Source organism: Aptenodytes forsteri, unplaced genomic scaffold (assembly GCF_000699145.1).
Source record: "Aptenodytes forsteri isolate BGI_AS27 unplaced genomic scaffold, ASM69914v1 Scaffold321, whole genome shotgun sequence".
NCBI classification, from domain to species: Eukaryota; Metazoa; Chordata; class Aves; order Sphenisciformes; family Spheniscidae; genus Aptenodytes; species Aptenodytes forsteri.
Window position 1 is genome coordinate 1,769,554 of NW_008795030.1, and position 16,428 is coordinate 1,785,981.

The window sequence follows — 16,428 nt, forward strand, 5'->3', positions numbered from 1 at the left end:
GTTCTTAACTTTAAGAAAGTTAAGTTCTTAACTTTGTCAAGGGGCATGACCGCTAGTTATAATGTTAGAACCAACTCGTATTCTGCCTTAAGTCACACCACCACTGAAAAAAACGGAAGGCCAAAAACTGAGACTAGAATTACTACAAAGTTTTGTTCTGTAGTTTAGCACACCACATTCAAGTCGTAGCTTACACATGCGAGAACTGTAGTCTTCAGAAATAAGAGAAAGATCTGCTTGGTAGTGAAAATATAATTTTATTTTTAACAATAGCTGCCAGCAGTATACTGGTATATCTGTAAAAGATGTTCCAGAGAGTGAAAGACATAAGCAAACTACAATAAATTGTATCAACTCTTCAAGTATTTCCGCAAACAATGCTCCAATTTTTGATGTCCTGTCTTGGGAGTCTCGATATCCTATTCTGCTCCACTATTCTTCCATCCCTCACACCCTCTCCAGAAACAAAACATAATGGTTGGTGGCACAGGTTCTGAGGCAGATTAAATATTTTTCACTTGGGATAAAGCCACCTTCTGAAAATATTAATTGGATGTGTTCAGATAGTACTCTGAGTGGCAAAGAGTAAAAAAAGTTGACTGTACTTAGCCACTTTTTGTTCTACATTGAGATAGGCATCAGTGGATTTGGCTCAAGCATCTTCAATTTATTCATGTCTGTGTTCCTTTGATACGAAATGCTAATTTGCTACTTTAGCATAAAAACTTGATTACATCTCTCTTCTTATCATGGAACTGCATGCTACTCTCAATCAGTTTAGACATGCCCACTGTGGAAAAAACACCAATTTTATGGGAAAATGCAAACATGCAAGCTACATGGCTGTGACTGTCTGTGTGGGACATTAACCCAGACCAGCAGTGAACAGTAGATGGACAGGAAAGCTTTGGAGTGCATGAAATTGTTTCAGAATTCACATGCCTCTTGTTCAACAGGCAGCCCTTACACATAAGGAATCTCTTCAAGAAGGAAAGCTTTGTTAAGAAAAAAAAAAAATGCATATAGTATAATCTGTTCTCCCACACAAAAAGAGGGTGAAGATGATGGATTTTCCCTTCATGTTCAGGAAATACACAAGTCACCTGTTTTAATGGGAATTTAAGCATATTTCAGCTTGAGAATAAAGTTATTCAGCATGCTAATACATGCAACCAACTCGCAAACTGGAATGCCTACTTGAAAGGGTAACTGCTGTTTTTAAATTGTAGAAGGGGCTAGAAGCATCATTTTAAATTTAAACAGGGGGTAGATTAATTGCTGTTTGATGAAATTAAAAATGCATTTAAAGATCAGATTGTAAACAAGTTGACAGAAGTCAAGAATTTACATAGTTATGAAAGGGCTTTTTTTAATTAATGTAGCGCTGGTGATTGGGGCCAGATGAAAGTGCTCTGCCCACACCAGACGCTAAGCCTTTTACACGCCACCCTAGCTATAACTCTGTTATTCTGAAGGGATCACCTACAGAGGTGAAAGCTGCTCGCTCTCCATTAGATTCCTGGCCTCTGCTGAAGCCAGCAAGAGGTTGACCAGCTTCTGCCACACCACAGCAAAACTGTGCAATAGGAAGCCTAAAAGTTACCAACTCCTTTCACACAGGACAGTTAACAGCTATCATATGGTAACCGCCTTAGAAATTGCTAACCTGGTCCTCATTTGAATTACACCTATAAGGGAAAGGCTCCGACGCTCAATACTTCATTGTACTGAGATAAGAAATACATTAGTTACAGCAAAAGCTTTAACTTTGTTTACAAGCTTTCAGACACAATCAATAAAATACTTAATGCTGGATATAATGTATTACAATTGTTTGAAGATTGCCTAAAAAGTAGAGAGAATATATTATCTATAAAAGACAAGCAGTCTGGTATTTTAACAAGTTAAGTATTTGTGTGCATTGATATGCAGGCAGTGCACACACTAGAAAACTGCATGAAAGTGTTTTCATGCTCATATGCACATAATTGCCTGGTGTACTAAAGTGTGCACGCAACGGCTAATTTGCTTTTAAAAGGAGCGAGGCCCGATTACAACCTCAGACAACTTCCAAGGGCCATCCTGATCTAGCTTTTAAAGTAGAGTTAAAAATTTAACAAAGCTATGCCCACAATCACATTGCTTCCTACATTTTTGTTTTTAAAGGTTAATTATACAATGGCAAAGAGCACCAAACCAATGAGGGTTGGGGTGGTTTGTTTTTTTGTTTTTTTTTTTTTTTTACCCTGTGTGTCATTAAAAATGTTCTTCTCTAACAAAAAAGGAAGTAATTCCTTTTTCCAGATGTCACGTTGTAGCAAAGACTGAATCCCTACAGAGGATCATTATGGCTGAGAAACTTTATTCAGGATGAGAACGTGACATTAGAATACAGTAATTATTAAAAGGCTACAGTTAAGTTTTTCCTAACCAGGTCACTCTGCAGAATTTTCTTTCTGTGCCTGAACACCCCTGTAATAAATCATAATAGGGTCTAAGTGTATCTATGGTTGTCTTCGAAAGACATGTAACAGGATTGCTAACTGCCTTTATATTGGAATTCTAGCTCTAGGAAGGCAAGACAAGGCACCACAAGCCATGTATACAAATATGGATCTTTACCTCTTCTATGTCAAACTAACTTCATGGGTATATAAAGTAGCAAAAGCAGGATGCTTAGAAAAGTCAGGCTGGTTTTCATAAAGCCAGTGCTTACCAAAAAACTTAGTGTATAAAAGTGTTTATGTGAGCATTTCCATGTTATTGCAGAATGTTAAATATTCCAAGAACAACCTACCAGGAATAGCACTTTCCAGCTTCTAAAATCAGTTAAATATAAAAGTATCTTTACAAAAAAATAGGCATATAAGTCTAGCATTCTTTGGAGTTGTTTATGATGGTCGTTTAAAAATAACCTAGCGGTTTATTTCATGCATCAAAATCATTAATTTTAAACAAGAAAACTATTCCCTGGTTTAGAAATATTTGAAAATTGCTTTTAAAAAAATTGTAGTGCTATTCCTCAGTGTTGCTGTAAAAAGATTATGTATAGTAGTGCAATGATTATGATTATGCAAAATTGCAGTCTAGGTGCAGAGACAAGCAATTAGGATAAATTCAATGTAAAGGACTGGATTTCACACACCATTTCTTTACAAGAGTAATTAGTAGATTTCCTTTCAGGAAAAAATGCATACTGTAATTTAAGGCAAATGTTATCTTTAAAGGTCACTTTAGCTTTCTTCAGGAAAGAAAGAGCTTAAAAAAGTTCCCAGAAAGACTCCCACTTTAAGAGCTATCAGTGTTCAGTCTTGCATCACTAATCATTGCACTGCTATTCACCATATACAGTAGCTATTTATCAACTAGGACACTAACGTTTACATGTACTTTGTTTATGACAGCACAGATTTTGTAAGTAAATATCACCAGAAAGACCTATACAAAACAAAGGCTCTTAACTACCAAAAGGAAAGCCACTTGCAATTTTTAAGGTGAACAGATGGCAAGCATCCAGTTCTTCTGGTTTCATGATGGTAAAGGGCATCCTGACAATTATTTGTTTGCTGCAACTCAAATTCGGGACAAATGTAGGTTGCCAATTTAAAAAAAAAAAATTGGGTTTTTTTTCCTCTCGTCAAGCTCTTGAAGACACAACTAAATACTAACTCTGAACTGCAAGCTTCCTGCTACAGCACTCAAGGCTAGATTCAAACTTCCCTGATGTCTGAGGTCATTCAAATCCAAGTTTCACATTTGAGTCCATTCTCAACCATTACTGCGATTTCAAATTCAAGAGAAATTTTTTTTTAAAAATGTTGCCAAATATTCTGCAAATGGCTCTTTTGGATAATAAGGTCCCTTCTATATGTAAATAGGATAGACGAGCAGGTACAGTTCAATGTGTCACAGATAGGACAATTGTGTCTAGATCTTGGAAAAGCAATAAATTCCAAAATACATAAATATTCCTTGTACCATATAGCAAGACAGTATCCTAAACCAATTCGTAGACAGGGACCAAATGGTTGCAAAGAAAAGTAGTAGGGGCAAGATGACCCTTCATACTGAAGAATCTAGAGTTACCCCAGTGCAATATTAACATAACTGCATTAATGATATTCAAACTTGCTGTGAAAGGAGGTAAGGAAAAACAAGCCTATAATTAAGTTTGCAAACTTTAGGTAATTACTGTACCTGGTCTATCCACCATAACTTTGAATAACTGCAAGTTCATGCAAAAAAATTGCTATCTTATATGAAAAGAGCAGTCTGTTAGAAGCATTGTTATGGAATATGCAAGAAGTCATCTCTTTTGCAAGTGCTGTTTACTTAGTGAGTCTCTTGGCTACATCACTGTAAGCTATTTCAATTTCTTTGTCTCCAGGACAGGTATTGGTGAATTCATCTCTGCTATAAGCATTCGTCAGGTATCTCCAAATCCCTGTCATTTCCTTGGGAATCTCAAAGTCGCGGTATTTTTTGGCCACCACCTAGAACAAAAGAATTAGATCATGAATTCACATCCTTCAACTTAAACCACTTTTCAATCTCTTGTCACTCTCTCGTTAAGCTATCCTTCCAACACGTACACTCAGAGTCACTTCCAAAGTCAGCAGAACCTGCCCCTCTGGGATATGCCTGGACCTGGCAGCATACTGCCTCGCTTAGTTTGTATTACTGTCCTCACCAAAGCAAATACTTCTGCACCCAGGCAGAAACTTAATCTGTGGCTCCATCTGCAGTACAAAACTGACAGAGATCACTGGAGACAGTGAAAGGCAATCAAACTGCGATTATGTAGGCACATCGTCACTCCTGTAGTTACCCTAGGCCACCTCCTTCTAGACTTCCAACTTTTTTTTTTAATACAATTTCACATTGTGTCATTTACTTTGTTGCTAATAGAGCAGTTTTCTCTACAGATGTGAGAAGACATTCACTTCAAACATTAACTGGTTCTTCTTCTACCTTCCTTCTTTACCTCATTCTTTTAAGCGTTGCAATTTCCTGAGACCGCACCGGTCAGTGCTTGTGCCATTTTATCACCTGCCGCCCAACTTGTCTGCTGGTTCACACCTTCACTGAATTCAACTGCTCTATCCTTAAAGTCCTTGTGAATTACATAAGTCTTACGCAATTTCATGTACTGTTAACACTGTAGTTAAACTTACATGGGAGCTTACACATGGTTGAAATGAGTTGCACTCCAGAATGTCATAAACCATAAGCATTTTGTCCTTCATTATCACATAACAACATACAAGTCATTTACCTTGACAATGTGTAGTTTGGGTAGCAGGTTACAGTCTGCTAATGTCATCTCATTGCCATCCAAAAACTTGCGGGTAGAAATTGTAATATCCTCCATGCTATTTTCATCTATCTCATCAGGAAGAGGAGAGTTCAGATACTCATCCAGTTTCTGGAGGGTTTTCAAGAGGCCACGTTCTAAGGCTACAGAGGAAGGAACAGTTTCAAGAACAAAAAAGAAAGCCAGACCACAGCACGCACATTTCAAAGCAAATTATCATTTAGAATATTGATATTAGCACCAGATCTGAAAAGCAAAATCCACATCACTGTAGTACCCAGAACAGACCACATACTGAAGGATTTTTAAGCCTTGTACAATTTTTGTGGTAATACTCCTGCTGGAGCTGCCTTGGTGGTCACTAGTAACACTGAAACTGAACTGGAATCCCTTTAAATATCACATAGATGCAGGTTATTTAAAAGCTGGTTTATACATGAGTTTGCACTAATTTAAGATACTCTAAGACTGTCCACAGGTGTTTATTTTTGTTTTAAAAATGGCTTATCTGAGTTTCTTAAGACTATTCCTAACTGGCTTAAACTACTTAGAGTTAAGCTATGCTAGAGTTTATATTCATTTTAACGTACTCCGTGTAACGTCACGTGCTCAGCTAACAGCCAGGACTAAACACAGACTAGTGAGGAGGTTTATGGAATACAGCAGCAGAGGGCAGCACACCCCACAAAATCGGAAAGTATTTCTCAGCTGTTTACAACTATTTTCAATGTCTCCATTTGAAATACAGCAGAAAGGCATTCTGATTCCCTGACTTAAGTTTTCCCTCCAAGTACACTGAGGACAAAAGATTTGTCCTAAACTATTTAAAGGTCTAATTGTGCATTCTTCATCTCTTATTGATCTCTCACCTTCCATCTACTACGTTCCCTCTGCACAGAAAGGCCTTAATCCTTAAAAGAAAGCAACACGAACTAAGCTTAACTCAGAACTCTTGAATGGGAGCCCTCAATCCTAGAAAGGTCAAATAATCAAGTGTGCAGAAAGGCCTCCCAGCAAATGCATGGGAACTCAACCACTGGGGCATAACACAAACTCTGCATGGGATTTGGTTCTGGATGTTAAAATTTTTTCTACTTAGTTCAAGAGTTTTGAGTGGCTGTTGCGTAGGGAAGTTTCAATGCCAGGGGTATTTACAAACCACGCATACCCTACCAAAATTCTGACTGAACACTGCCTAACTGAAGTTCTCTTTGGAAGTGTTGAAATCTTTGTCTCTGACCATTAACTTTAAACCACAGGTTTAATTCATGAGACTCCTGCAAGTGTCCATCAACATGCAGCAAAATTTGTCAGACACTTCACAGTAAAGCTGCTCTGAAAAACACGAGACAATGAAACAACGTGCGCACAGCTATCGGCCCCCAGGCAACCTACCTTCATTAGCTTCTGGTCTAGAATTTTTGATAAATGCAGAAAATTTGGCAAATATATCCATTCCAGCAGTGTTTGATTCTGGATGCTTTGGTGAAAGTTTTAGGTACCTAAAAAGTAGAAAGGAGTAGATCTCCAGCACATTTAGCAGAATGATGCTCATCATGTATTAACTAGCACAAAACAACCCTTTTTAAAAAAAAAAAAGATTCTACATCATGTACAATTACCAATTTATCCATTTTCAGATTAATGTGGAGGACTTGCTTCTTAAGTGTAATATCACACACTTCCATTTAAGTTAAGATTTTTGAACCCAACGCATTTTAATCACTTTTCAGAGGAATACCAAAGCATGTTTCTGCTTTTCTGAATCAAGCATTTGTTTCAAGCACAGAGTGTCTGAAACAGCCCAGGGTCACAAGAGCAAGCTCCCTTACTCTAGCACAGCAGTGCTGCCAAGGGGGCAGATCACAGTTCTGCAAACAAGAATATAGTTAGGGATCAAACAGGTAACAAATTAAATACTCTTGTCCATTCTCTGTTCACCGGAGATCTTTGTTTCTTTCATTTAGATTAATCATCAGCTGTCCCAAAATACCATGGACTCCAAATCCTTTAACAAAAAAGTAAAGTCTTGCCACACTAAAAAGACAAAACAGTTCAGTCTGCTAAAGGCAGTGTCTGCATTTTGCCATTGCCTGCCAGCTGAGGGAGAAGGGAGCCAACAGTTTAGAGAAAGCTTGGACACATTTCTCATGCTTGTGCTGTGTAATCTAATTATTTTTAAAAGTGTTCACTATTTTCCACCATAGTTTCCAAATACTAAATAATCAATCTCCAGAACCCATCATTATGCTTAGTATGAAGGAATTAATTTTTTAAAAAATTATTTCCAAGTTGCATTTAGTAATCACTGGTTCTGTACAACTATCCACTGTCCATCCGCTTATAGAAAGCTGGAAGGAATAAAAAATATAATTTAACATTAAATACAAATTTCACTGATATTCCTGGTGAGAACAAGAAAACGACAAACTCTTGAAGACTTATCTAACACCTTACTACTAGAAGAACGACTGCACATACAAGTCTCCAAAAGGACAGTGCACATCCCCTTAAAACAGATTCCCAGTTTATTATGGAGTCAGGACTAAGTTTGTATAGCAGGCTCATCTTCATTTGCATTATTTGGACACATCATCAGAATGGCCTGCCCCAGTCATCAAAAGGAAAAGTCATTTAGTTTGAAAACTGAAGGAAGGATGACAGGACTTTACAAAGGACAATTTTAAAATAATCTTTAAAAGAAAGTATTTTTTAATATACAGATGAGGGAGCTGGAGGGAGGAAAGGTATGACAAGCAAGAACTCCAAGCTATTTTCAATGTCTATCTAATCTTCAGTTTATTGATGCTGAAGAACATCTTAATTAGTGCAGAAAGCTCCTTGAGAACACTCCATCTAATCTAAGGTGACAAATTATCATTTTAACACTTACTTGGGTGGAGCCAAAACATCTTCCAGGAACTCTTCGATCTTATTCACATCTGTTTTCACTTCACCATTGTAAGTTATGAAGGGCGGATGAGTGCCTGGAGCCAGATTTTGAAGGTCTGCTGGTTTTCTAGGGTGAAATACAAACCAATACAAAAGTAAGCATGCAACATCCATGACCCTAGCTTTCATTGCTACAATCACAAAAGCACTGCCTGAGGTTTTCACATCCTTGCAGTTTTAGAAAGATATTACCAGTTTTCTTTTTAAAAAGTGAGTGTACAGCTTGATTAGCATTTTGAATATATACTTGATAACAATTAATTTCAAATACTTAAAAACAACTGCTTCCTCCTACCTCTGACTATGTTTTTTCTCAAGTCGATATAATGTTGACTAGCAGGGGGGGATATATGTACCACACAAACATACTCTCAAACCCTCCCCCCCCCCCCCCCCCCCCCCCCCCAAGATCTGCAGTACAGAGTTTATATATAGCGTAATCTGCGATCAGTGATAATCCTCCTCTTTTACACAGAGCTTCTCTGGAAAAAAGCAAGTCTGAGATAGACCAGTATGTATAAACCATTTATTATGTGCACACAGAATCTGGTTCTAGACAAGCTGACAGATGTTTAAACATCATGTTTAAAAATGATGCTTAAAGCTTCCTCCAGTGAAAAAAATATTTACAAATAAGAGCAGCGCACTTGGGCAAAGGAAGAAGAATCCCCGACATCAGCATGACTAGACACAAGAGAAACAGAATCAAGCTAAAATACTCAGACATTTCTAAATCTTAAGTCAGTTTTGGCGATACCTCTCACTATTTGCTCCAGCTCCTTTCATACTAATCCTTCTCAAGCTAAGCCAGTCTATTTTATAAGCAATTGGCTTCTCTCTCCTCTAGTTGTGCCACGATACTGTAGTGACAAGGAACAACACTGCAGGCATTTATTTAGAAGCCTAAGTGTCAGCTGCGCATATACACCTACCTGCTCATTCACCCCAAAATGCCTAACTTACTCTTTAATGTAAAGCTCTCACATCTGCCTTGTCAGCAGATTCAGATGCAAAGTTGAAGTCAATAACGAGATGTGGATTCATTACCATCTATAAAATCCAAAGCATCATCTAAAAAGCTGCAGCCAATTTTTCCCCAGTAAATCATCATGGCATTAGTTAGTCCCATGCTAGTGCAACTGTCTCAGTGCAAGCAGAAATAAAATTACAGTACTGCTTGGCACTTCTTCAGTAACAGCACTTAAAACTTCCCCCGATGAAGCTACTGACTACAGTCCAGGATGACTGCTCAGAAGGATGCAGTCTAACTTCTCTAAGAACCTCTCCCCATTTTAGAGGGCAGCCTGCAACTCCTAGTTCCTCAGACCATCCCTGTGTACTAACATCCGACAGAACACGCGATCCAGATGAGGCACGACTGTACAATGGCATTTCTGTCAAGCTGACCAGAGCACACGCTACAGGATGACCACCACCTTTTGCTGGCATTATGCTGGATGAGGAACAACAAACAATACCGGATCCAGCAGAAAGTTTGCCAAGATAAAGTTGCCCCTTTGTTACTGTTTGAACAAATCCAAAACGGACTGTAACCCTTGAACTGGTTTTGTGCTTTCTACGACGTGGCCACATTTCTGAGCCAGCACCAGGCATCCAGAAACTGGATTTACTGGATACTGGAACTACAGTTCAAGAAAGCCTCCTGACTGTACTGGACAGGGAAACTAGATTAGTAACATACACAAACACGGTCATTCAGGGTAGCATGAGAAAGCAGTGTTTTTGGGGATAGCACTTGGACTCTGTAAACCAAGCACAGTTTACAAGTTTATCCTGTAGAAACATTGCTTTCAATTTCTTACAAAATTAAGAACCCCTGCCAGAATTTCACATCCTGCCCGCTGCTGAACCTTTTAAGCAGGGCAAACAGCAACAGTATATAGTGCCAAAGTGTACTTACGACAGATATGAGCACTTGGCAGTGTATGTAAAGCTGAATGAGAAAACTGATTTTCATACTTAAAAACGTTAAGCACCCTGCTTTTAGCCAGGTGACAGAAGTCTTGTTAATACAAGAATTTAACCATTTTCAATTTTTAAGCTTACAAGAAGTTATTTCTCACTAATTGTTGCCATTGCCCTCTTACTTTTAGGATTTAAAATCTGTCATCGGTTAATGCTTTAAGTAGCTTAACACTTCATTTAAATACAGCTTTGTAACCCACAACAATTACAGGAAGTCATTGTGGCTCACTTCCAATTTTGCATGTTGGCTAGATAAAATTCCTCAAAAGGAATGTTATTTTAAAAACAAACACAGGCAAGCCCACCAGATTTGCAGTAACGCTATCAAAGGAAAGATTTTATTTCAGAAACAGACTAGTCTAAGGAACTAACCAAAAAAGTTTTCCAAAGAATCAGAGTGCATCTCAAGGATCCCAGAGCATTTTATTAACCCCTCCTGCCCCACCAGTCAGACCACCTGTATCTTTCAAGAAAAGGAAAGCGGAGATTAACATCCCACAGCCAAAGCCCAAACACAATACAGGGTTTGACTTCCAGTTCGCTATTCTTGCCAGTAGATCATAAACAAACCCTGGTTTACCACATACAAGCCACAGCCTTTAGAGCACCACGAGTACACAGGAATATCCTTGAAAGGCTAAGAGTACAACTTCCCATAATAGTCAAACAAGAAGGCAATGAAAAATATTATAGTGAAGTTTACTTCAAAGATAAAACTGGACAGCTTTTTTCTTAAAAAAAAAAAAAAACAAAAAAACCAAAAACAAACAAAAAACCCCAAACCCAACAAAACAAAACAAAAAAAACCCCCAAACTTCTATAACCACTCAAAGCAATTCCATGACAGCTAGTACCTGCCCCAAAGGTTACCGGGGTATTTGGAAGTAGGGCCACATGCTTAAATATCTGGCTATCACTACCTAATTAAGTGGGCAGGGGCTTTAACACCGGAGTTAAGGTATAAACATTTCAGGGCTTTGCCACAAACCAGAATAGCAATTAGCATTCAAATAATTTCTTGAAGATCAGACAAAAGCCAGCCCCCAAATGTAATATGCTCTACAGTGATTTATAAATTACACAAGTACTGCAAGGAATGTCTGAAGAGTAATGTGGAAAAAAAAAAATGCCAGCAAAAAAAAAAGCCCTGTCTCCAGTTCCCAAGCAGTATTTAACTGCTGAAGTTGCATTCACTTCTGGGCAGTCTTCAATATTTACTAATCTCTTTATATAATCTTTATCTGTCAACATAATTGTAAAACCACACAATCAAGATGTTTAAAATAAGATTTCAAAACTTAACTGAATGCAAGCTGGCCTTGAATGTTGTTACAAGCCCAACAAACGGTTTATGTACTGCAACTCTGCTCTAGTCACCAGAACAAGTCAAACCTCTGAGCACTGAAACACTGCTTCTGAAAAGGGAAAGAATAAAGCCTCTGTCTGACTAAACAGAAGAAATGCACTATTTCTTTGAAAGGGCGGTACGTCCCACTTCGTTTGCCTATGTGCATATTTTTGTGTCTTAAGAGTAAAACTGAGAACTGTAAAACGTTCTTTTGTTAGTACAGTATGATGTCCAATGCGATTACGGAAGGGAAAAAATACACGCCGCAGAGTCAGTCAAATCAGACTCAGTTTTTCCTGTGTCCCAAGTTACTTACTTGTGAACTTTTGTACCCAACCATGACCTTTTAAGCCTCACAAACAGACAGAGCTTGCCTTGCTGTTGTGCAGAAATGATGCTATGAGGCCGAAGCATGGTTTGCAAGTAACCCCTTTTTCTTTTTTTGGCTAGCAAAATAAATTCAGATGCTTAAAACCATTACTACCCAGCTCTTCAACAAGTTTGTGTCTTTAACAAGAACAAAAAGAAGAGAGGGTAATTGGCTTAAATAAAGTACTTGTAAAAGCAGTTTCTTGTGACAGTATTAGAGGTATTAAGGCACCATCTAGCACCTAGTATCATTTCGGTAATGCTAACAGGGGAAAAAACACCATCTGGTATAAAACATTTCCACTTGAGCAGTTAGCTGAATTTGACGTTCTGCAAGCTACACTACTCTACAACTAGGTACTAGACAATCCAGAATGTTAAATTTGTATTTGTGAAGCTTTAAATAAAGTCTAAAAGGAATTAAGTTTGTATCAACATCTATTCAAATCTGAATTAGCTTCAGTGGTCCTTCTTTTCCTTTACCAGAAAATACATTCAGTGTACAACAAAAAAGTAGAGTTCATCTGACCTATTCCCAGGCAGTTTTTTAATTTTGCACTTATTTTGTGTTTTCCCCTCCCCGATATAAAAAAAACTGAAAAAAAGCTTTCCTTGTATAAGAAAGGACAATTTTAAACTTCTGCAACCAATTTATATTCTAAAAGCTAGTCTTACATCCCATTCCCTCATCCAATTAACTCAAAGTTGCCAAAGGGACACAAATAAAGCCAATTCATCAGGCATCTTTGGCATTTTAATGATATCTGTCAGACTGGTTCACCAGTAAAAATGCTTCCAAGTATAAAATGTCTCTTTTGACCTTCTTCTCATCCCCCCTCGCCCCAATAACTGCAATAGGTTAAATAAAGCCATCGTTAAAAGTAAAGGAAGTCCAAAACTACAAGCAGTACACAAGCACAAGTTCTACTCCTGAGGTTTCCACAAACCACACGCAGTGCTAAATGGAAGATATGATATATTTGGTTTATGTGTGCTGGCAGCAACCATTATATTTGCAGTAAAATCCCACACTGGCCAGAGAAGATCTCTGAGCTGCTACAAATGCACACACAGCTGACAAAAGCTGCTTTCTCCCCCTCTGAGTGGTCTGCCTCAGCCTTACTACACATGGAAATATTTAATGCTAGTTGCCAGCACCGAAGCAGCAACTTCAGTTATTTTTAAGAATCAAAACAAGTCACCTCCTTCAAAAAAATTACAAGAAGATGTTAAGTCTAGCAGGGTGGTTTCTTTCTTACACACTTTACACTTGATTTGTTGGAGAACACTGTATATTTCTATTGGCTTTATTTCTGAAAATAAGGTTTGTAAGCACTGGCAGTCTGTCCTCTCTCCAGAGAGTTCAGTGACTAACATTACATTAGTGCTGTGAAAACATTGCTTCACACCAAAAACAAATACAAGGCCTCTGCTGAATTTAGCATTACCACTTCTAATAAAAGTACACCCAACCTTAGGAAATTAAGACTCCTGGAGGCACATCTCACCCTTCTTAGCCACTAAGGTATTCATTTCACAGATGGAGAAGCTGCAATTTAGGTGACACACAGCATCATGACATATCTGGCTAACACTACACAAAGGCAGAGTATTTTACATTTTATTCCTACCCACTTCACTTCTATTTCACTTGTATTTACCTCATGGACAGATATTTTCACATTGTTTTTATTCTTATTGCATGATAAGCAATATTATCTTAAAATCTTTAAAAAGAGGAGTAGGCTGCACATTATTTGTGACAGTTATCCAATTATAATTGGAGATTTGATCAAAGATTGGTTGATCTAAAATACCCATCCAGCAGTCTTCACTTGTGGGATCTCGATGTGAAGTTAGCAATATTCAGTATTCAGTTATAAGAGACTTCATGTCAGCTATTATTTTTACAGAAGAGCAGCATCATTTTAACAAATTCAAGAGAATTTCAGACCCATTCTTTTTGGTTACAGGTACTTACAAATAACCATCAATGAATGCAGCATTTACATCAAGGTTGCCTCTTAGTATTTATGAGGACAGATTTTCTTCTTCATTTCAGAAAATAAGCCATGCAAGATTTAGAAGCCCCAGACAAACATTTGTTACACCAAGCGTACTGTACTCTTGCTTGTCAGATAAACCAAGTATTTCTTACCTCTTCAGGTCAACTGTTGTGACGCTAAACACCACTCCCTTCAGCCAAAGAATCATGAACAGCCTTTGAGAAAAAGGACAGTTTCCTATGCTTTCACCATCACTGCCAGCCTGCAGAAGAGAACAGATCATTAATTAGAAGGTAGGACTGTGCCATCTACACATGCTCACAATTACTGAAAGATCTTTATTTAAAGACAGACCCAGTAACAAATCATGGGTTTTATTGCCTGTACAGTCTTCACATCACTAACTCTTCCAAAGACCTAACAAGCTTACAGTCAAACCTAGTACCATCTTGCAGGAACACTCCTTTGCTCTCAAAGTCCAGCTGACACACCTGGACCAGATATCCTGAAGGTATCGCCATATAATGCACAAAGATGAGTATCCTCAGAATATTTAAATACACTTCATATACTGAGAAGGTATGCATGGACTTCTGCATCATTTTGTTTCACTCTTTTTTAAGTACTTCCACCTTCCAATGATTTTTTTGCTGCAGACATAACGAGGATTTTATTACAGCAAAATTTGCACATTTATGAAGTCAACTAACCTATTCACTTGTCATGTCCTCTTAACAGCTGCCCACAAAATGTATCAAAACAAGATTTCAGACAACAAAATAAGTTGTCTTTCACACTGCAGATGATCCAACTGCTCTTAACAGTCAAGAAAGGGCAACTAATCATATTCCTCTGAGCAGCCACACCTTCTGATGGCAATGTTCCAATGCCAATACTGTTCTTTATTATTCTTTTTTTCTTCTTCTACAAGGCATAGCTAATTAATTGTAGTCATCTTCCAGTTTATTGCTTATTATCTCACTGTATAGTGCTACAGCGAGCCAACTGCAACCAGGAACTATGAATCTTTATTGTATTGCAGGTGTTGTAAGGAAAGACATAAGTACATAGAGACTTCACTGACAATAAAGTAATATTCCAAAGCCACTTTTTATAGGCAATTTATCAATAAGTCTTTGTCCTACCACAACAAAGGTCCATTACATAGCAACAGTAAGCCACTCCAGGGCACCCAGTGATGGCATGCATCTCATGATTGCTCTGACAATGAAGTATGTATTGCTGAGTTGGAAAATTTTAGTTTACAGTGGGCTAGAATTAGACATGCGAAACCTTGAATCTTGTTATCAAATTCAATCCTCTGAAAAGAAAACTGGTTCAGTAGTTAAAACAGCCACATATGTCAGATTATCTTGACACGTACTTTACAGTAGATGAGTTTCAAAGGATTTTGCTTATTATTATTAGAGTACTTCCAAGAATAATTTTAATCTGTACAATTCTCAAAACCTGGCTAATTCTTGCATCATTACTATTACCTGTTCCCTAGGCCATTTTAAAACATATGCTGGCTGTACCCCTCAGAGAAATGACAGAAAACAATTATGTTCACTAAGCACAGGCTATTTAGAAGCAGAGCTACACAAGTGGAAGCGTTGAACACAAGGCCTTAGTGTTGTCTGGTGGAGATCCAGTGTTTTAAAAAAGAGGGGGTGAGAGGTGCTGGGAAAAAGGGAAGAGAAGAAAAGCCAACAAAAAGTATCATCACAAGAGAACTAAGCTTTAGGACCAGAACTAACTAGAGCAAGGTTTAGACACTCTGGCAAAGGAAGTGCTTTTTCTTCAATTCTCTGCCAGTTCCCAGCCATGCACTGAGTGGGGGCCACAGTGGGGAGAATGAAGAAAGACTTTGCAAGTTAAGAAGAGTAACAGTAGGATTTTCTACAGCAGGATTTTCAAAAGAAAGTTTTTCAGTGAAATTGTCTTAAATGCAGAAAGCTATTTTATTTTTTAAAAACTCATGGTGCCTTTGCAGATAAGGCTGAGACTCCTTTAATAGTTGTCAATAAGTACCAGGACATGAGGATTCATAAACTGATTTATGTTGCCTCAAGCTCATGGTCTCATTTCTACAAGTATCCCTCCTGTCAGAGCTGACTATCCTTCTGAATACTTTGTTGTGGAGAATATATAGAGCCATTTTTCTTCAAACCTTTATTAGTGTCATTAATGAAGATTTGAACGAAAAAAAGAAGTTATCTTTCTGCCATAAATTACACATTGCCTCCTTTATCTTTGGAAAGTAAAGTAAAACATGCCTCAAATTAACGACACTAGATTGTCTTAAAAGCTCGCATGTGACTTCTCAGTGTTCAGGAGACTAAATTCTAAAAGCATCTACAAAAAGGATAAAACAGAGTCAGTTTGGTTACTTTATACTAGCTCAATCCACAATTATCTACTGTGCATGTAACTGCTATAAGGATTCTAGC

At 37.9% G+C, this 16,428-nt stretch overlaps 1 protein-coding gene across 1 annotated transcript; it reads right to left on the reverse strand.

Annotated features, from left to right (window-relative positions):
- Window positions 1-237: 237 nt before the first annotated feature.
- On the reverse strand, window positions 238-14,258 carry CLIC4 (chloride intracellular channel 4). The gene is made up of 5 exons (XM_009276232.1): window positions 14,128-14,258; window positions 8,208-8,333; window positions 6,710-6,816; window positions 5,276-5,457; window positions 238-4,493 (listed from the first exon to the last, which is right to left on the reverse strand). Exons 1-5 carry the CDS (start codon window positions 14,256-14,258, stop codon window positions 4,329-4,331), a joined length of 711 nt encoding a protein of 236 aa, XP_009274507.1. The 3' UTR covers window positions 238-4,328.
- Window positions 14,259-16,428: the final 2,170 nt, after the last annotated feature.

What these genes read in the sequence shown, in the direction of transcription:
- CLIC4 (XM_009276232.1), bottom strand. Translation starts at nt 14,258, where the DNA reads ATGATCTGTTCTCTTCTGCAGGCTGGCAGTGATGGTGAAAGCATAGGA. An exon ending in GATGTTTTGGCTCCACCCAA is followed by an intron (nt 6,817 to 8,207) that starts GTAAGTGTTAAA and finishes TCTACTTTTTAG; the next exon opens with GTACCTAAAACTTTCACCAA. An exon ending in CCAAACTACACATTGTCAAG is followed by an intron (nt 4,494 to 5,275) that starts GTAAATGACTTG and finishes CTTTTGTTCTAG; the next exon opens with GTGGTGGCCAAAAAATACCG.